The 20567-nt window shown below is 46.8% G+C and overlaps 2 protein-coding genes across 8 annotated transcripts in view; one reads left to right on the top strand and one right to left on the bottom strand.

Annotated features, from left to right (window-relative positions):
• PRADC1 (protease-associated domain containing 1) overlaps positions 1–1943 on the bottom strand; it is a 6126-nt gene extending 4183 nt beyond the window's left edge. Inside the window, exon 1 of the mRNA XM_011980686.1 lies at positions 995–1943. Coding sequence (XP_011836076.1) covers positions 995–1229 — 235 coding nt within the window. The 5' untranslated portion in view covers positions 1230–1943. The remainder of the gene's footprint in view (positions 1–994) is intronic.
• A 184-nt stretch (positions 1944–2127) lies between these two features.
• Positions 2128–20493, top strand: CCT7 (chaperonin containing TCP1, subunit 7 (eta)). Of its 7 annotated transcripts, XM_011980680.1 has the most exons (13): positions 2128–2276; positions 3436–3522; positions 7851–8004; positions 8639–8745; positions 10650–10775; positions 11617–11669; positions 12171–12342; positions 15328–15492; positions 16554–16742; positions 17373–17470; positions 17817–17949; positions 18721–18927; positions 20129–20493. In XM_011980680.1, exons 3-13 carry the CDS (start codon positions 7977–7979, stop codon positions 20348–20350), a joined length of 1500 nt encoding a protein of 499 aa, XP_011836070.1. In that variant the 5' UTR covers positions 2128–2276; positions 3436–3522; positions 7851–7976; the 3' UTR covers positions 20351–20493. The 7 variants fall into 7 exon arrangements, with proteins under 7 accessions (XP_011836070.1, XP_011836073.1, XP_011836072.1 ...); XM_011980678.1 differs by lacking the exon at positions 3436–3522 and having other exon boundaries at positions 2134–2276; XM_011980679.1 differs by lacking the exon at positions 3436–3522 and having other exon boundaries at positions 2158–2276; positions 8705–8745.
• The last annotated feature ends 74 nt before the right edge of the window (positions 20494–20567 follow it).

Below are 20567 nucleotides of genomic sequence, written 5' to 3' on the forward strand. Positions count from 1 at the left end.
TGGGAGGCCGAGGCGGGCGGATCACGAGGTCAGGAGATCGAGACCATCCTGGCTAACACGGTGAAACCCCGTCTCTACTAAAAATACAAAAAAATTAACCGGGCGTGCTGGTGGGCGCCTGTAGTCCCAGCTACTCGGGAGGCTGAGGCAGGAGAATGGCGTGAACCCGGGAGGCGAAGCTTGCAGTGAGCCGATATGGTGCCACTGCACTCCAGCCTGGGCAACAAAGCAAGACTCCGTCTCAAGAAAAAAAAAAAAAAGAAAACTGCTGTCAGAAGTCCATTGATCTATCAACAAACTACTAAGTCACTACTGTGTACCAAGGCTGGGATTGATTAAGGCTTTAGCTGTCTTTGTTTACTGCCCAAATCAAAGCCATCAGTTAGAGCTCCCATGGCTTGGCACTGGGCTATACAGTCCTGGGAGTGGGGACTCCCCGTCAGATACAAATACACCCCCAGAAAGCCTTCCTGGACTAGCGTCAAACAGTCCCTCCCCAACCCTTGCTTGCCTTTGCGTGTGCTTATTTGTGTAAAGTTGTGGGTATACGTATGTGCTCATGTGTGTGCATAGATGTATACATTTATGTTCTTGTGTAGGTGTAAACGGTTTGTGCGTGTGTGCCCACGTGTAGGAATGTGTGCTCCTGTACATGTGAGTGCTCACATACATATCTCCAGCCTGTAGTATCTTTCCTTAGCTGTCCCTCCCGGTCGCACCCTAAGTCACCTGGGTCGGCGCTAGTGGGCGGGGAGGGGCGAGTGGGGATATCTGCTTTGTCGTGGGAAGCTGAGGACTCAGAGCTTCAGCCTCAGGCTGCGCCCACCTTATGTCCCTGGACCACCACCCACTTATTCCGGCCGCCCGCTCCCAGACCTGTCCTGCTCTGAACTCGCGGGGTCCCCAAGGTGACCTGTGGCCCCCAACCCGAGACGCGGCGCAAGCTGGACGGCCAGCCCCGCCCTGCAACGCAGTCCCACCCGTTGCCGCTCACCGTGGGCCGCGACGCACGCGGGGAGCCAGAGCACGAGACAACACCAGCCCGCGGCGCCGGGGACCATCTCCAGGGCCCGGCCCGGCGCCGCGTTTCCTACCGCCGCCCCGCCGCGCGTCGCTCTCCCGACTTTAGTCTGACAGCTGCCCCGGCCTCCCGCCCACATACCCGCTCTCGCCGCGGGCTGGACGACGGGAACGAGGCTCACGGCTGATTGGCTCCGACGCCTGCTCATGTAGCCACACTTTCCGCCTCTGCGCCTTAGCCTACTTTCTATTGGTAGAGAGAAGTGGAGCCGGGGGCTGATTGGCTTAAACTCTTAACAGCTACAGCCAGCCCTCGCCTCAGCCCCGCCCCAGCATTTCTCAGTTTGGACTCCACTCTCCTGGTCCTCGAGGGCGGTGGGCGGGCCGCGAAGGACAAGCACTGGCGGTGTGCCGGTACCGGACTTGCTTCAGCTGCCGATAGTCGTGGCCGTTAGTCCTTGCGGTCTCGGTCCTGTCCACTCTAAGGCCGCCTCGCTTGACTACGATTAGCCTTCTCCCAGCTGCGCGTCCCTCCTCCCCACGCCTTCACGGGAAGGCACTCGTCTTGCGCCAGGGGGTTCTCCGCCCAGTGCCACCAACGCTTGCGCACTCACCGTGGATAGGCGCTGGGGACGCGGCCTGGCGCACGCCATCCACGAGGAGCCTCTGGCCAGTGCAAAGTCAGAAAACGGGCTTTGGGGCCAGCTTCCCACGCTCGCCCCGTTGACACTGTGTAACTATGACACTGGACACCGTAACCTGTCAGCCTCCGTTCTCTCATCAGTAAAATGGCCTTAATAATAGGACCAACGCAATAGGGTTATGAGGATTAAATGAGATCGCTCACGTAAAGTGCTTTGGCACCAGCCTATCCCACACTTTGCGTCCCACACTTTTGCCTTTATTGCATTCCTTGGTCTGGCGCCCGGGGATGGAGGAAGGTGGAATTAAGTTAGTAGGTGATGCGGGCCGAGCAAAGACCCTCCGTGCTCAAAGTAGCACGACCGAAATGCGGTGATACCCTCTTTAATGACCACCCCTCACTAGCGAGCCCCGGAAGCCCAGCCTCAGGTCCTTCTAGCCGCACCGACTCGGTGGTAACGAACCATAGAGTAGCGGAAGTGGTCCGTTCTTTTCCTCTCCCGGCCCAATCTTCTGGGTATTTCTATTGCGCGAAGCATTGTGGGTTGCTGGGCGACCGGGTCTCGGAGAAGAGGGGAGAGTGGCGGGCTGCTGAATCAGCTTCCAAAATGATGGTGAGTGGCGTCTCGCGCATCCGTCGCCATCAGCTGCTATCTGGCCGGTGGCCGGCCCTACTCGGCCGGGGCTTACTCTGTAGGACCCTTTTTTACTTGACGCTTCTGTTCTCGCCCAGATCCCCAGCTTATGGACCACCCCGGGCAGTCGCGGCCTGGCTCGGCCTGAGCACGGCGCTGAGCCGTTGGCGAGGGCTGCGTGGGGCTTTAGGGGAGTCTCTGGGCGGGCCGGCTGGGGACTACAAGTCCCAGGGTGCTTCGGGCCCGCAAACCCACGTCGAGGACCTCTTTTTGAGCCCCGCATGACCGGGACTTGCGTGAAACAGTGCAGGTCGGCCGTGGTTACGCGGTCGGCGCTAGACTTGGAAGCCCGGGCTGCCCTGAGATTTGCAGTCTATAAAGACGTGTGCTTCCTAGAACCGGCAGAGGCACATTGGGGACCTCATATTATGCCCGCCCAGGGACTCACTATGGTCACTCGCTGACCCTCACCGCAGTGTGCAGAGAAGGAGACGCCTTCCCTAGTACTTTTAATTCATTCACTCACTCGCTCAGTCATTAAATAAATGTGTCTCTAGTGCCTACTGAATGTACCAAGCCCTGGTGGTTGCCAGGGGGTGCAGCCTCTCAGCCAGGAGAACGGGAAAGGCAGATGGAGACACTGTATCGGAGGTGGGAAGACCCAGGCTCGGACTCCGGTGACATTAGAAAGACTTTTCTAGTTGGCTACCTAACTCTGGGTCTCGTTTTCTTAAAATGTGGGGCGAGGGAGTTGCTGTGAGTCCTGGAGCCACCTAAAGTGCTCCTTGTAGCCCTACTCCCCACACCTCTTTTCTCCCTCTCGTAGCTTCAGATGCTTCCCGTGGGTCCCAAGCCTCGATGGTATCTCCCGGGTTGTTGTTGAGTAGGGCCAGCTTCCGAGGTGGTGTTTGACCATGACTGAGATACTGCTTTCTGTGCACTTTGCAGTTCACTTATTCATTTGGGTCTGTCCGACTCAATCTGCTGTTCTTTTCCTGCTTCCTGCAGCTTTTCCCTGTCTTGTTAGGGAGGCAGACTCCTTTTAGGTGTTCTACCAGATGCCCTGTGAATCCCGCTTGTACCCAGCGTAGAAGGAAATCCGCATTTAACTGTACTTCTCTTCCCTTTATGTCTCCAGCATTGCTCATTCTTGAAGTCTTCTGTGCAGAGGCAGCATAGTATAGCAGTTTAGAGTAAGGCCTCTGGAGCTACACTGAATGCCTAGGTTTGTAACTTAGCTCTGGCACTTACTAGCTGTGTGACTTTGAGCATGTTATTTAATTTCTGGTTCTCAGTTTGTCAGTGTGCCTAGCAGATAGTAAGCACTCAGCAATGTTAGCTCTTACTTGGCGAGGTGGTTGTTTGGTTCCTTTCATCTCTGTAATCAGTCCACCCCGCTGCCAAGTCTTCCATAAGAGCTTTAGTTCACATTCACACAGCTGGGGATCAGAACCGCCATTCTCTGCCGTGATAAAACTTCACCAGTGGGCTCTATCTCGGTCACCACACTTGGGTTTTCCCTGAACTGACCCCTATTCTGTCAGATTGACTATTTCCCTGCTGTATTGGCTCTTAATATCTCCTTCCCATTTTTGGAACGTAAAACTTCTATCTCCAAGAGTCTTCCTGTCTTCAAATTGGCCCCTGGTATTCTAGAATCCTTCTGTAATCGAAAGAGAAGTGAAAAGGTCCCCTGAAACCTCAGTCCTGTGATGTTGGTACAGCTAGTATAAAATGTATGTCCTTGCTTTTGTGGTGTTGAGCGCTGTGTGCCTTGGCATATATACACACTTGTTCTTGTTTTGTAAACCATTAAGCTTAATGATGCTTAGTGAAAGTTTTAAAGTAGGATGAAGAGGAAGATCAGTAAGCTGAAATTCCAAAACCTTCCATGATACCTGTGACAGGATTACTGGAGTCTGCTTTTGTTTGTTTGTTTCTTTTTTTTTTTTTCCCCCGAGATGGAGTCTTGCTGTTGCCCAGGCTGGAGTGCAGTGGCGTGATCTTGGCTCACTGCAACCTCCACTCCCAGGTTCAAGCAATTCTCCTGCCCTTAGCCTCCCAAGTAGCTGGGATTACAGGCGTATGCCACCACGCCTGGCTAATTTTTGTGTTTTTAGGAGAGACTGGGTTTCACCATGTTGACTAAGCTGGTGTCAAACACCTGACCTTGTGACTCACCCACCTTGGCCTCCCAAAGTGCTGGGATTACAGGCATGAACCACCACACCCGACCTTGTTTCTTATTTATTAGAGTAATAAATAAAAAAAAGGAGTGAGGTTGAAGGTAACTAAGGGACGGAAGCTGGACTTTCCATACAGTGCCTGCTGCTGGGAAACTGTTAGAAGAGAACCTATATCATGCTTGGCTTGGTTTGACTCAACCCAGCTCTGCCACCTTTTCCTCCCCATAGACGCTCTCTACCCAGCCTGCCATTTCTTCTGGGCCTACAAAGCATAGAGAACCTGGGGAATCTGTGGTTAGCTGCTTCCAAGCTCTGCTTGCATTGTACTTAAGAACTCTAAGTAAATTTAGTGTTACTATACTGACAGTGCTTTTCTCCCCAAAAGTCAAGAAGCCAGTACTGTTAAACACTTACAAGTAACAGTTGGATTTTCAGCCCCAAAAGCTGCTGAATATTGCTTCATGCGTGACCAAATCTTGGCACTCTTCAAATTAAGGTTATTCTGGTCCTTGTTTTTGGAAAGCTTATACTTAAGATAGATAGTAATACAAAAGTTGTGAGCAAGTGCAAGTGAAGAGAAAGTTACGGGATCCCCTGTTCAGATGCCCCTGTTATTACTGTAGAGAAAACTTCTTGGAAGAATTGGAGCCCTGAGGAATTGGTGAACTGGTGGTAAGAAAGTGGTTTTGGTAGAAGATGGCAGTGACTATTTTAGATGGGGGTACACTTTGCAGGTTGAGGTGAGAAAAAGTGTACACAAGCATTGGATAAGTTAAGCTGTTAAGGAGGTGAAAGAACCTATTGAAGGTGGTAGAAAAGTGATTGAGACTCATGTTAGTTTTTGATTTAAAGTGTAATACTCCACCTGTGGCAGGGGTGGACCAGAGAAGACTTGGGGCTGCCATAAGGAATGATTCAGCAAGACTGGCAGATGGTGGGGCCTTTCAGGACACACATCTTTCCCTTACAGAAGGTGCCACAGACTGGGCCAGGAAGAATGCTGGCAGTATAGAGAAGCCATTTCTTGCCACCAGACCTGGGACACTCCAGCAAAAGGAAGGCATTTTCCCTTCAGTTGATGCCTGACCCCAAATGTAGGGGTTTACATGACAAGCATTCTTTTTAAAATAAAAAATAAAATGAGTAATGTTTGATTATTTGACAAACATTTAAAAAAAAATTAATGAGGACCTGGCATGGTGCCTCATGCCTGTAATCCTAGTGCTTTAGAAGGCTGAGGCGGGAGGGTTGTTTGATTCCAGGAGTTGGAGACCAGCTTGGGTGACGTTTTTTAAATACAAATTAAAAAAATTAGCCAGGTGTGGTACCACATGCGTTGAGGCCCAGCTCAGGAGGCTTGATCTTATAGTAAGCTATGATCTCACCACTGCACTCCAGCGTGGATGGTGGAGCAAGACCCTGTCTCTTAGAAATATTAAAAAAAAAAAAATAATAATAATATATTAAATTACTCCCACTCTCTTATTCCGTGGAGTTTATTGGGTATCTTTCGTTTTCTTTTTGTAGAGACAGGGTCTTGCCCAGTTCCCCAGGCTGATCTTGAACTCCATGAGCTCAAGTGATCCTCTTTTTTCTACAGTGGTTTTTGTTTTTATGTAAATCACAGTATGCCTTTCCTCTGCTGAAAGCTTCGCAGGGCTTTCCTTTTTAGGAATGAAATCTGAACTCCTCACCATAGTATGTCTACAAGTGGGTATGTGATCTGGTTCCTGCCTGCCTCTTCAGCTTTATTCCAGTCTTCCTCTTGCTTACCACCCTCCAGCTGTGCTGGCCAAAAGAGTTGAGCTTTTTAAGAAATTGACCAGTTAATAAGGAATCAGCCTCATGGGTGGCTAGACTCTGTCTTTGGCAGGAATTCCTCACTCCTCGTTGTTAGGCTGGGAAAACCCTGTGCTTTCCTGTGCCTTCCTTGCTCAGACATCTCATGTGCCTGTAAGGACTAGGCGATGGCTTTCAAACTTTTTATTGCATGCCACAGTAAGAAATACTCTTTTTTTTTTTTTTTTTTGAGAGGGAGTCTCACTCTGTCGCCCAGGCTGGAGTGCAGTGGCGCCATCTCGGCTCACTGCAAGCTCTGCCTCCCAGGTTCACACCATTCTTCTGCCTCAGCCTCCCGAGTAGCAGGGACTACAGGTGCCCACCACCACGCCTGGCTAATTTTTTGTATTTTTAGTAGAGGCGGGGTTTCACCGTGTTAGCCAGGATGGTCTCGATCTCCTGACCTCGTGATCCACCCGCCTTGGCCTCCCAGAGTGCTAGGTTTACAGGCGTGAGCCACCACGCCTGGCCAAGAAGTACATTTTTAATCATAGCCTAGTAACAAATTTAAACACAATAAAAGTTTTGAAATAGTATTTATCCTACTACATTCTGTGTCACACACAAAATTAGCCAGAAACACTTGAGAAGACTGGATCTAGTTTGTGGGCTCATCTCTGAAGGCTCACATTTGAATGCAGAGGGAAAGTACTCTGGTTTGCTAAGCCGAGAAATTACCCTCTGTGCTAATAAAGGTGGTCACTGGAGCAAATATATCTGAGCAGGCCCTTTAAAACAAGCAAGTATCCCTGTTTCTCAGAGTTTCTAAAGCAGGTCTGCAAATGAAGCCCTTACAGGGATAGGGAATGTTCTGGAGACCAATGCAATATAGAAAGAGAGAAACTTCTTCGGGGTATCTGATTGGAAATTAGTCACACAGAAACTTTATTGAGCCAGCATGAGAGGTGGAAACATTGCTATATGAATTAGATTTGCCATCATTTTTCAAAACAGGGCAAAGGTACTATTTGTTTCTCTGCCTGTTTTCCTACACTGCAGCTGAACATCACTGTTATATAAAGCTGACTGCCTAGGCATCTCCAGGACAACACCTCAAGCTCTTGGCATCTTGCATTTTGCATCAGTGCCCATCTGCTTCCCTAAGATTGAGCTGTAACACAGACAAGTGGATGTTTTGCTGCGGGATGAACATTTAGCAGGGTCTGCCTCTTCCTCCTGTGTTGTGACCTAATTCCTCCGCACAGGGAGTAAGGTCAGAAGTTGAAAAGGCCATGGTCATTCAGCTGGGCACTGGAGAACTCATGATTTGTTCTTTTTAGACGAGGTCAGTGCTTCTCAAACCATTTTCCTGTCTAGTATACCTGCAGGGTAGGCTAAATTTAATAGTGTCTCTGGAGGTAGAGGCTGGTTGGGGAATGGATGTGGTAGACAGTTGGGGGAAATGTGGTTTAAGAAGACCTCTAGATAATTCTGTTAAGGCAGAGATGGGAGCATTTTCCCCTTTCCCCTGCCAGTCTCATTATGATAGATGATTATTAAAAGCAGTTAATTTTTCTTTCTTTTCTAGCCCACACCAGTTATCCTACTGAAAGAGGGGACTGATAGCTCCCAAGGCATCCCCCAGCTTGTGAGTAACATCAGTGCCTGCCAGGTGATTGCTGAAGCTGTAAGGACCACCCTGGGTCCCCGTGGCATGGACAAGCTTATTGTGGATGGCAGAGGTAAGTCTACAGAGTTCCTCAGGCCTATGTGCAGAGAGGTGGCTCCTGGGGGGCGTTTGGGACTAGCATACGTTGGTCTCAGAAATCCCACTGTTTTTAAGATCGTGGAAAGATGACTCACTCTGAAGCAGTTGCAATTCTTATATTGTCCTGACTGCTGAGCCCATGTGGGAATATATGAGAGAACCTAGGCTCAAAAGCCTGTTGCCTCATAGGGAGACATGGCCTAGAAACATGAAATAGAACCATCTGGAGTTTCCTGTGGTCACTTCCATTGTTATCAAGACAAGAAAATTCCTGTTTATATCTTGGTATATTGATGTGTGAGGGTATCAACTGTGGTAAGAATATCTGAGTGTATACTTCTATTTAAAAAATCTTCTTTGTATCCAGTTGATATGTATTAATTACTCTTCAAGGAAAATTGGGAGTCTATGGTCTTCAAAAGCTTGTGATTTTAGACCCTTTGTGTACAGGGCGAATTCTGTATAGAAAGGTCGGATAGGTATCCTTTCCCTTCAGCCCTGTCGTGATCCCTTCTGCCCCATCCCAGTAAAGTGTACCTGGTCTCTAGGTCCAACTTGAAGACAGCATTTAAGAAAGGGGCTTTAAATTTTTGTTTGTTTCTTTTAAGGCAAAGCAACAATTTCTAATGATGGGGCCACTATTCTGAAACTTCTTGATGTTGTCCATCCTGCAGCAAAGACTTTGGTAGACATTGCCAAATCCCAAGATGCTGAGGTAGGAAAATAGTTGTGTGTTTAAATGGAGGTTGAAACACATGCTTGCTTGCTCCTTAGTTCTCCTCTATTAAATTTTTTTAAGATTTTATATAATTATAATTGTACAAGTAATACATGCTTGTAAAAGTATTTAGAATTATTAGCCTTTTAAAATTCATACTATTTCATTACATGTAGCTTTTCATATCCGCTAATACATTGGTGAATGACAACAGTCTTTAGATATCAGTCTACTGCCTGAGACCTTAACAGGTGTGCTGTCATTTGTTTGAGTTGCTAGGTTAAATAATTCCACCTCTCATCGCTTATAAAATGGGGCTGTAAACTAAGGATTCCAATCTGCCTTTTTTTTTTTTTTTTTTTTTTAAGGAGATGGGGTCTTACTATGTTGCCTGGGTTGGCCTTCAACTCCTGGGCTGAAGCCTCCTCTCACTTCAGCTTCCTTAGGCGTTGGAACTACTGGTATTTCCCAGTACACCAGGCTTATTTTTTTGAACTGATGATAAAATAGACATAAAATTTATGCTTGTAACCATTTTTAAGTGTATAATTCATGGCATTAGCCATTCTGTCTTTTAAAAATAAATTCTAACCCTGGAGTATTAATAAATGTGTTGACAGATAGGTTTTGTATTTTAGAGTACTGTAAAATAAGTATACTACAGATATGTCCTAAAGTTATATTAAAAGATTTATTAGGACCCACTAGCCTATAAAATAGGTATAGCATATTTAAAATTAAAGTGAGAAGAGTCTGGATTTGATTTGTTTTTGTCTTCAATGAGGGAATAATGCCTTTTGGTCCAGAAATCTGGCCACTTAAACCTTCTCTGTAGTAACCTTTTTTTTTTTTTGCCCCATGAGAATTTCTTACCTTACACAGTAAGATACATGAAGTTAAAAATAAATTTCTGGGCTGAGCATGGTGGCTCATGCTTGTATCTCATCACCTTAGGAGGCCACGGTGGGAGGATTGCTTCAATCCAGGAGTTTGAGATCAGCCTGGGCAATACAGCACGACCCCATCGCTACCGAAATTAATCTCTTCTGGTTTTAAGTTTATCCAATTTTCTTGAAAGCTCTTTTTTTCACCCTCATTAAGTAGGGTTTAGATCCCATCACAGAAAAGTACCATCTAAAAAAGATTAGCAGACTAGTAATCTGCTTATTCCCAGTTTTGTTGTGTTTTTTTTCTTTTGAGAGGGGGTTTCATTCTTGTTGCCCAGGCTGGATTGCAGTGGTGTGATCTCGGCTCACGGCAGCTTCTGCCTCCTGGATTCAAGCAATTGTCCTGCCTCAGCCTCCCGAGTAGCTGAGATTACAGGCGCCCACCACCACGCCCAGGTAATTTTTGTATTTTTAGTAGAGACGGGATTTCACCATGTTGGCCAGGCTGGTCTTGAATTCCTGACCTCAGGTGATCCGCCTGCCTCGGCCTCCCAAAGTGCTGGGATTACAGGTGTGAGCCACTGTGCCCAACCACCTTTTGGTTCTTAAACAATGTTTGTCTCATGCTTCTTGATACCATGATTTTTGTAAGTACTGTATTATAGTACGCATGACAATGACTGTCTTATCACAATGCCTTGTACGTAACATAAGCTCTCACTTAATTCATGTGTGTAATTTTATACCCTGAGAACATCTGATTGTCCACATCAGCCCTCTTTAGAGAATGGGGCTGTCTGGGGAATTAATTTTGTAGCCCAGGACTATTTGACATGATGGATATCTAACTACCATTACCTTCTTTCTACTTATTGTAAAAACCTGTGCTTCCAGAAAAAAGCTTGACATCCATTTAAAGAATACTCAGTTTAAATGGGTAGTGTGCCTGAAAATGGAGTTTCAGGGCTTTATTCCCTGAACATCAGAAAACGTGTATTTCCTGTCATCTTCCAGGTGGGTGATGGCACCACCTCAGTGACCTTGCTGGCTGCAGAGTTTCTGAAGCAAGTGAAACCCTATGTGGAGGAAGGTTTACACCCCCAGATCATCATTCGAGCTTTCCGCACAGCCACCCAGCTGGTATGGGCAGTACTGATTAACCTTGCCTTGGGTCTGGGCACCTTCACATTTCTCTTAGGAAGGGGAATTTCTTTCCAGGAGTGTGGAGGGACTGGGGAACAGGGTACTTTGGGCATTTTCTGATATCTCCCTAGTAATCTCAGTTCTACTATTCTGTAGCCATTTGATGAGGTGTATTACTTAATCTTTTTAAGCGTCAGGTTAGAGTCAGCCTGGTAGACTATGATGTAGACATAGTCTTTTAGTAAGGACTAGTTTTTATCAAGTACCTCATGGTGTATATTGAGACCTAACTATTTGCCCTCTAACCTTCATTTGTGATCTGGGACAAGTCATTTAATCTTTCTAGGCCTTACTTTCTCTCTTTGCTATCTCTAATTTGAGTAGTGACATTAAAATGAAATAATATATGAGGAGTACTTTGGAAAAGATAAATAGTTTATATATTTGTAGCATGTTTTATATATAACTAATATATAAAGTGGTAGAAGTTGTCATAGGTGTTTTTAGTAAACCAGGAGGTTTGGCTTAATCTCCTGTCACAGCTGTTTCCACTCATTTGTTGTAGTGTGTTACCTGCAGACCCAGAACAAAATCTTGGAAGCACCCTGATTCTTCAGAACTGTATACCCACTCTGCATTTCTGACTTTTGGAATTTTCTGAACTATAGAGTTTTACATTTTTCTGAGCAGTTACAATACCTAGAAGTGTTGTTTCAGCTGTAAAGTATAAATGCTTAGGATTTGGGAGTAAACAGACTCGGGACTATTGAGAGATTGGGGTCCATTTCAGCAGTTCATCTTTAGCATGAGAAACTCATTCAACTTCTGTTCTTGGCAGGCGGTTAACAAGATCAAAGAGATTGCTGTGACTGTGAAGAAGGCAGATAAAGTGTAAGTCTGTAGTGGGCCTTTTTTTTTTTTTTTTTTTTTAAAGAGACGTAGCCTTGCTATATTGCCCAGGCTGGTCTGGAACTATTGGGCTCAAGTAATCTCCCAACTCCGCCTCCCAAAGTGCTGGGATTACAGGTGCGAGTCACCGCGTCAGGCCCTTGTCAGAACCTTGACTGACTTCCTGTGGCCAAATTGGATGCAGAAGCATGCTGCAGTTCTTCTATGTGCCTGGGGCTGTTTGGCTCATGCCGGACCCTTGGCTGTGTCCCAGGCCACAGAGCACAAAAGAAGCTGTCGACTGTAGTTTAAAAGCTGCCACATATGAGATCTTTGACTGCAGTCACCATCTGTCACTGATAATCTGCCCTAAAGATACAGAAGGTGAAGTTGGAGAGGGCTGAGTTTAGAGACTGGAAGGGAACTACCTCCACATGGTAATAGAATCAGATAAGAGGGATTTGGTTTTCAAGACCTGATGCAGATTCTACCCTTGTGTCCCAGGGAGCAGAGGAAGCTGCTGGAAAAGTGTGCCATGACCGCTCTGAGCTCCAAGCTGATCTCCCAGCAGAAAGCTTTCTTTGCTAAGATGGTGGTGGATGCAGTGATGATGCTCGATGATTTGCTGCAGCTTAAAATGATTGGAATCAAGAAGGTACAGGGTGGAGCCCTCGAGGTAAGCCTGCTGTGACCTTCCTAGACAGCTCTTGCTTTCATATTGACTCTTCAGACAACTTCGTATGGCAGAAGGGTACTCATTACAGGAGTAAAGAGAATGCATGTTAGGCAGGAAGTCAGACTTATATTGTACTTCCCGTACTGCCATTAGAGGCTGTGACTAGATAAACTTGGTAACCTCTGTGGATATTATTTGTCAGCAGAATAGAAAAATTGGACTGGATGATTTTCAGAATCTCAGGTTCTCTGTGTCAGTGGGTAGTTGGGGGGTAGTAGAACTAGCTCAAATAAATTATCAGTGACCTCCCAATTAATGCATCTGAGAGGGATTTTTCAGTTCACTGGTTTACTCCTAAGTGATACTGTTAAGCTCGCCCTTCTTTCATTCATTTATCTTGAATAGGTGATACATATTTCAAACTGTGAAGGGGCCTAAAGTGTTTCATGCGCTACCCCTGCCCCATATACCGCCACTATTAGTTTGTGTGTATCCTTGCAGAATTACTTTGTGCATATATGAGTTTGTATGTAAATACTGTTTTTTAAAGACAAAAGATTGCTTATGTAGTGTTCTGTAGCTTGCTTTTGTCCATTTAACAGCATACTCTAGAAACTGATCCGTATTAACATGTGTAGCTCTTAACTCAGCACCCTCCAGTAGAGCTTTCTGTAGGGTGGTGGGACTGTTACATATCTGCACTGTCCAATATGATAGCCCTATCCACACTTGGCTACTGAGCACCTGAAATGCAACTAATGTAACTGAGGAACTGAATCTTAATTTTATTTCAATTTAAATGGCAACACGTAGCTAGTGGCTACTGTCTTGGACAGCAGAACTCCTCCTTTTTAACACAGCAGTGTCTGTCTGGAAACGTCCTTGGTATGTCCACGCTACTTTTGGCCTTTGCAGTCTCTGGCCTCCTGTACTTACTTCTCGTCGTCAGTGACCTCAACTGAAGCGATTTGGGTAGAGGAGGACCAGCTTGAAAGATAGCCTGGCCCTTCTCTTTAAATTTTACCCTCCCAAATTGCATTCCCACTTTGCCATTTCCCCTCCTATTGTGGCACATGTCAGACCAGTGGGCTGAGATTCTCTGTGTATAATAAAACCGTGAGGAACCTGGAGGTCATCTGAGCCATTTCCCTGTCTTCATCATGGCTTGCTGACTTTGTCTTTACTCACTGCTTTAGTAGCAATTTTTCATCTTCTCTTGGGCCTTCCTACTTCCATAAATGCTTGAGATTAGATTGGCATCCACTAAACTAGAAATTAGGACTAATAATCTTACCTGGCAAGAAAGCCAGGGACTCTAAGCCACACTTGTGTTTTTCCCAGACTGTCCTACATTCGTTAAATACATACAAACCTGACCCAGAATTCAATAAATAGTGGTAGTGATTATTTACTTGTTACCAGGGTTAACTGAGAATTTCCTGATCCATATCTTTAGTCCTCACCTCTCCTCTGAGTCTCATGCTCTTGTATCTAACTGCTATTAAACGCTTTATCTTGTCCTCCAGTGCTGTGATAGCATTTTCTGTATTTCCTGTCATAGTTGGTGTCACCACCGTTTATTCAAACTAGGAATCTGGGATCATCCTTGAAAACCCTTCTGACTCCAACCTGTCAATTACCATTGTTCCATTTTCCTCGTGATTTCCTAATTATTTCTTGAGACTGTCTCTTTTACTCTTTCCTGGGACCATTGCCACCCCTCTTCCCAGTTTTGGATCCCCTAAATCCATTGTACTTATTTACTGTTTGCAAGGTGAAGTCTCCTACTTTATTCCTCTGCGTAAAGCCTTCTGACGTCTGCACTCCCTATACAAAGCCAGGCATTAACAGAGCCTGTAAGACCCTTCTAAACTGGCCCCTGCCTGCTTCTCCTCTCTCCCCCTTACTGGCTGGTTCTTTAAATTCTAGCAACTTCAAATGGCTTTTCATTCCCTGATTCCACAGCACTGCCTCCCACCTCTTAAGAGCACTCGTTTTTTCCTTTTTTCTGTTTAACTAATTTCTGCTTATCCATCATTCAGCTCAGGCATCACTCCCTTTAGGAAGCTGTGGATTTGAATGATGCAGGAATTGGGGACAGATACTCTTCACCCATGGGTTACAGGATTATAGATTAGAATTGTAGATGAGCACTGGCAGAGAACCTAAAGGTTATTGAACTGAATACCCTTTTTTATGGTGTGGGAAGTGACTCGGTCATTTAGTAAGGAAAGGATCTGACATTGGAACCTAAGTCTCATGGTAGTGCTGAGTCAGCCCTGAGTGCAGTGTGCTTTCTATTATGCCCTGCTGTTAAATCCAACCCACAGAGAAGCTCTGTTGTGGAACAAGTGGTAGAAGATCCTAACTTGAGGGATTGAGGTCTGAGGAGCTGCAGTGATAGCTTAGAAATTACACGGGGGATTTCTGATTCTTATGACCTTTTGGCTTCATCTTCTGGAGGGAGGAAGCGTCAAGGCTGTAGTATCCATGCTATTGGGGGTATGGGGGTGGAGGGTGCAGTGCAAGTTACGGGGTACATGGAGGTGTGCAGGAGGAGACTTGAGATTTGGGAGTTGGGGCATAGAAGCGGGTAGCATTGCACGACTTTTGCCTTCTTTGTAAACACCTGGCTTCTCTTCTGGCATGCTTTATGGAAGTTTGTAGAGCATTCTCCATTGGCCAGTGCTGCAGAAGTCAGTCTTAGAGGACAGCCCAGTAGGCCTTTACCATGCTTTGCCTCTGCTAACCAGATGATTTTCCTTAATGCTAAAGGGATAACTGAAATAATATGTTGTGGTGTTTAAAAAAAAAAAAAGATTTGTCTCCGATTTTATGATAACAGAAAGGCTGTGTTACAACAGTGAAATAAAGACATCATTAGCTCAGTTCACAGGAATAGATAAGCACTAACCAGCAAAAAAGTAGTTTGATTTTATTTCAAACTAGTACCAAACTGTTAAATTGTTTGTTTTTTTAAAACAGGATTCTCAGCTGGTAGCTGGTGTTGCATTCAAGAAGACTTTCTCTTACGCTGGGTTTGAAATGCAACCCAAAAAGTACCACAATCCTAAGATCGCCCTTTTGAATGTCGAGCTCGAGTTGAAAGCTGAGAAGGACAATGCTGAGATAAGAGTCCACACAGTTGAGGTAGGTGGGTTCACCAGTTGGTGGGGGCATGGAAATGGACAGCTTTCTGAGCCAGAGCCCTGGATCTTCATGGCTGTTGTGGGCCCCTTTCTCTTCCTGCCCCCCTGAATATTGGTATCTAAGTACTAGGCCCCCTTCTTTCCATACTCTATATTCTCCCTGAGTGACCTTGACCTGAGGAAATTTGGATAGGGCAGACCTGTTGAAATATGCTCTGGTCCTGGGGAAGGGGTTGGCAGGGCCTCTATAGCTACATAGCCTGCCCGGTATTTTGGTTCCTCTTGTTGGTGCAGGTGTGAGTTCCTCCACTTCTAGACTAGACCTAGTGCTGCAGAGACAGGTGTGCTCTCATTGTTGATGTTACCCAGGCTACCTCTGGAGGTAGCCGTGTCACCCATCTTTGAGCAGTTCTTGGGGAAGGGGTCTTTTTTTTTTCCTTCAAGATGGAGTCTCACTCTGTCGCCCAGGCTGGAGTGCAGTGGTGCAATCTTAGCTCACTGCAACCTCTGCCTGCTGGGTTCAAGCAATTCCCCTGCCTCAGCCTCCTGAGTAGCTGGGATTACAGGTATGTGCCACCACGCCCAGCTAATTTTTTTTGTATTTTTAGTAGAGACAGGGTTTCACCATGTAGGCCAGGCTGGTCTTGAACTCCTGACCTCAGGTGATCCACCCGCCTCGGCCTCCCAAAGTGCTGTGATTACAGGCATGAGCCACTGTGCCCAGCCAAAGGGGTCTTATTGGGAACTCCATGAATCCAGCACCTCAGAAGAGGCTAGACCTCAGCCAGGTTCAATTATTTCTCACATCTTGACAGCACTAGCTCTGGTTCTCAGCCTTGGGGTTACTTTCTGTTTTTGTGTTGGGGAGTTTCAGGTGATTCGTAAGTCATCTTATGGGGTCCTTGTTTGCTTGGACTGAGGAGTGGCTATTCTGTTTATCTCTGTTAATTCCCAGATAAATCAGCATGTTTTATTTGGTGGGGGCGGGTGGGTGTATTTTACCTTACCATATATGTCAACCTTCACCCCAAAGCATTCTCATCCTTTTCTGGGTCTCTCCAGGATTATCAGGCAATTGTTGATGCTGAGTGGAACATTCTCTATGACAAGTTAGAGAAGATCCATCATTCTGGAGCCAAAGTTGTCTTGTCCAAACTCCCCATTGGGGATGTGGCCACCCAGTACTTTGCTGACAGGGACATGTTCTGTGCTGGCCGAGTATCTGAGGAGGATCTGAAGAGGACAATGATGGTAACCAGATTTTCACAGGCTGCTTCTTGGCCTTTGTGGCCCTGAAGGGTTTTCACTGACCCCTGGTATAACAGATAGTGTACTGTCAAGTTGGCATGTGAATTGAGCCCTGTTTTTTTTTTTTTTAAACTCTCTTTTTTTCCAGGAAGCACTCCATTTCCATGTGTGTGTGCCCAGTGGCACAAACTACTACAGTCTAACCAAAACAAGTCCAGAAATCTGCTTTGTGAGAGAACCTAGCAGTAATGCTATGATTAGCTGGACAAACTCAAATATGGATTCTTCTAGCCAGATTTCTTCCCTTTCATGAGCATCCCACAAACGATACTTTTAGGTTTAAAGTACTCCTGAGTTCAGGTGCTGGACCCAGTGCCACCCTAGTTTAGGGGAGGGAGTATAAGCTGAATCGAATGGGTCCTTATCTCCTTTTTAACTTCTCCTGTTTGCCCTTGATGTGTTTTAGTTCTGTTTTGGTTTTTTGCTCTTTCAGAGGTGGGGAAGGGTCGCCTGGAAGTCAAGGGAAAGGGCGGGTAATGCAGAGGCATGGGAATTGGCCTTGAGACGAGGTGGCAGGAAGCTACCTGGCCTCGGGAACCTTCACTGCTAGATCTTGCCTTCCTTGCTCCCTAGGCGTGTGGAGGCTCAATCCAGACCAGTGTGAATGCTCTGTCAGCAGATGTGCTGGGTCGATGCCAGGTGTTTGAAGAGACCCAGATTGGAGGCGAGAGGTGAGCCGTGGGCCCAGGCCGAGCTCACAACCCGCCTGGATCTGGTCTTCTGCCATCTTTCGGCTGTGGTATACAGGTTTTACAGAGTCTCACCTTTGAGCCATAAAGAGCTCAGATAATGTACAGCATTACAGGAAGATCTAAAGCCTTGACTCCACAATCTTCTATGACCTGGCGGTACAGTTGTAGACCTTTCCAAGAAAGCGTCTGTAAGGTTGGGATTGGGTAACCTGAGTGAAGAATGTAAGAGCAGCTGCTGAGTGTTGGGAGGGCTGGCAGTGAGGGCAATACAGTAGGACGGTGGCAGACAAGAGTTCATGTGTGTACTATTTAATCCTGGGCCTAGGTACAATTTTTTTACTGGCTGCCCCAAGGCCAAGACATGTACCTTCATCCTCCGTGGCGGTGCCGAGCAGTTTATGGAGGAGACAGAGCGGTCCCTGCATGATGCCATCATGATCGTCAGGAGGGCCATCAAGGTACGGGGCTGATGGCCTCCTGCCTGCACAGCCTATTCTCATCTCCCTAGCTGATCAGACCTTGGATTTGTGTGGTGATTCCTTCTCTATATAACCTGCCCTTTCCTGGGTGGTGTGGTGAGCCCTGATTTGCCCCACAAATGGTAGAGAAACTGAGCCTCCGTTTCTCAAAAATAGGTCATCCTGCCTTGAAAGCTAAGACTTGTTCTTTTAGCCAGGTGTGGTAGCTCACACCTGTAATCCCAACACTTCGGAAGGCCGAGGTGGGAGGGTTGCTTGAGGCCAAGAGTTTGGCACCAGCCTGGGCAACATAGCGAGACCCTGTCTCTACAGAAAAAAAAATTAGCCAGGAATGGTGGTATGTGCCTGTAGTCAGTCCCCGCTACTTGGGAGGCTAAGGTGGAAAGATCCCTTGAGCCCAGGAGTTGGTGGCTACAATGAGCTATGATCACACCACAGCACTCCAGCCTGGGCAACAGAGCAAGCAGAAGAAACACTTGATTTTGTTAGCAAACTGTGGAGCTAATGTAGTCAGGTATTCCAGTAATTGTGCCAGTGTCCTTGAGCTGCAGGTGACCTTGAAAATAGAAACCACAAGGTTCAGGTTGAAGTTGGGATGTTCTAGATAGGGGCTATGTCTGGGCTTTTGGGGCTTGGGATGGAGGAAGGAATGAAGAACCACTCTTTCTGGACTGAAGGGACCTACTGAGTGGCCCCGCATGGAAGTTTGGACCAGGGGCCTTCTTCCATTGAGAGGTCTGATCTCTGCAGAATGATTCAGTGGTGGCTGGTGGCGGGGCCATTGAGATGGAGCTCTCCAAGTACCTGCGGGATTACTCAAGGACTATTCCAGGAAAACAGCAGCTGTTGATTGGGGCGTATGCCAAGGCCTTGGAGATTATCCCACGCCAGCTGTGTGACAATGCTGGCTTTGATGCCACAAACATTCTCAACAAACTGCGGGCTCGGCATGCCCAGGTGGGTCCTTTTTCTCCCCAGGGTTCCGGGTTTGGGCAGGTGGGCTGGGTTCTGAATGTGAGCTGTGCTTACTCAAGCTGTTCACGCTTAGCCCAGGAGATAGGCTGCAACTCCACCCAGCCTGTCTACCTGACCACCTGCCTCCTCTGAGGGCAGAAGGAAAGCCATGGTGCTAGCACTGGAGATCCAGGGTTTCTTCATTGCTTCTACCAAGAATATGATTGTGGCTGGCCGCGGTGGCTCACGCCTATAATCCCAGCACTTTGGGAGGCTGAGGTGGGTGGATCATGAGGTCAGAAGTTCGAGACCAGCCTGGCCAACATAGTGAAACCCTGTCTCTACTAAAAATACAAAAATTAGCCAGGTGTGGTGGTGGGCACCTGTAATCCCAGCTACTTGGGAGGCTGAGGCAGGAGAATCGTTTGAACCCAGCAGGCAGAGGTTGCAGTGAGCATAGATCGTGCCATTGCACTCCAGCCCGGGTGATAGTGCGAGACTCTGTCTCAAAAAAAAAAAAAAAAAAAAAAAAAGTATGATGCTCCTCATGGTACCACAGGAGGAACCTTGCATCCACCTTCCTGGAAGCACACGCTGACTACATAGAGTGGGCTTATCAGTGTGGTGAAGCCCTCCAGAGCCCTCCAAGTGTGACCCTCGGTTAGTTACTTCAACCTCTCTGAGAGTTTAATTTCTCCGTTTGTTAAATAGATGTGGGTTTGTTAAGTGCTCAGCACCCAGTGAATGACCCTGCTTCTGGCTTGTATTAGGACTTTTGCTTAAAGTGACTTTATCTCTGTGTCTCACTTGCCTCATCTGTAAAATTGGTCTATTTGAAGCAATGAGATGAGAGATTGAATAGTATTTTTGTCATTCTTGTTTATCTTGGGAACTCATTGTTTGATAGATATATAGTCCTCAGGTGACCTGAGGATGGGGCTACCCCGAAACACAACAGCTTGCCTGGGAGAAGATCCCAGAGGTCTTGTGTGGTATGTCCAGGGTTAAAGGGAGGAGTTGGCGGGAGTAGGGATGTTTCCAGGTTCCTGACATGCTGCCATAGGAAGATGCAGTATTCTTCAGCAAAATGCCACCAAGTTGAGAGAGTCTGTGGGTTCCTAGCAGTGTCTTTTGGAGTACCAGTTTACAAGAGGAAAGTTGAAAGCAGTTTCATATTACCTCCTTTCTTTTCCTACTCTTTCAGGGGGGCACATGGTATGGGGTGGACATCAACAACGAGGACATTGCTGACAACTTTGAGGCCTTCGTGTGGGAGCCAGCTATGGTGCGGATCAATGCGTTGACAGCAGCCTCTGAGGCTGCGTGCCTGATCGTGTCTGTAGATGAAACCATCAAGAACCCCCGTTCAACTGTGGATGCTCCCCCAGCAGCAGGCCGGGGCCGTGGTCGAGGCCGCCCGCACTGAGAGGCACCCCACCTGTCACATGACTGGCTGGCTGCTGGGTGCACCTACTCTCCTTGGCTTGGTTACTTCATTTTACAAGGAAGGGGTAGTAATTGGCCCACTCTCTTCTCACTGGAGGCTATTTAAATAAAATGTAAGACTTCGGATAACTTTGTAAATTATTTTGGCACAGTACTCATAAATGTCTGGCTGTAGCTCCGAATTTTAGCTTTACGTG

The sequence above is a fragment of the Mandrillus leucophaeus genome, unplaced genomic scaffold (genome assembly GCF_000951045.1).
Source record: "Mandrillus leucophaeus isolate KB7577 unplaced genomic scaffold, Mleu.le_1.0 Scaffold216, whole genome shotgun sequence".
Classification (NCBI taxonomy): domain Eukaryota; kingdom Metazoa; phylum Chordata; class Mammalia; order Primates; family Cercopithecidae; genus Mandrillus; species Mandrillus leucophaeus.

Bases quoted from the DNA above. Each gene is read 5' to 3' on its own strand.
- CCT7 (XM_011980678.1), top strand. The intron at 8,746-10,649 runs GTAGGAAAATAG...GTCATCTTCCAG, and splicing joins CCAAATCCCAAGATGCTGAG to GTGGGTGATGGCACCACCTC. The intron at 15,493-16,553 runs GTAGGTGGGTTC...GGGTCTCTCCAG, and splicing joins TAAGAGTCCACACAGTTGAG to GATTATCAGGCAATTGTTGA.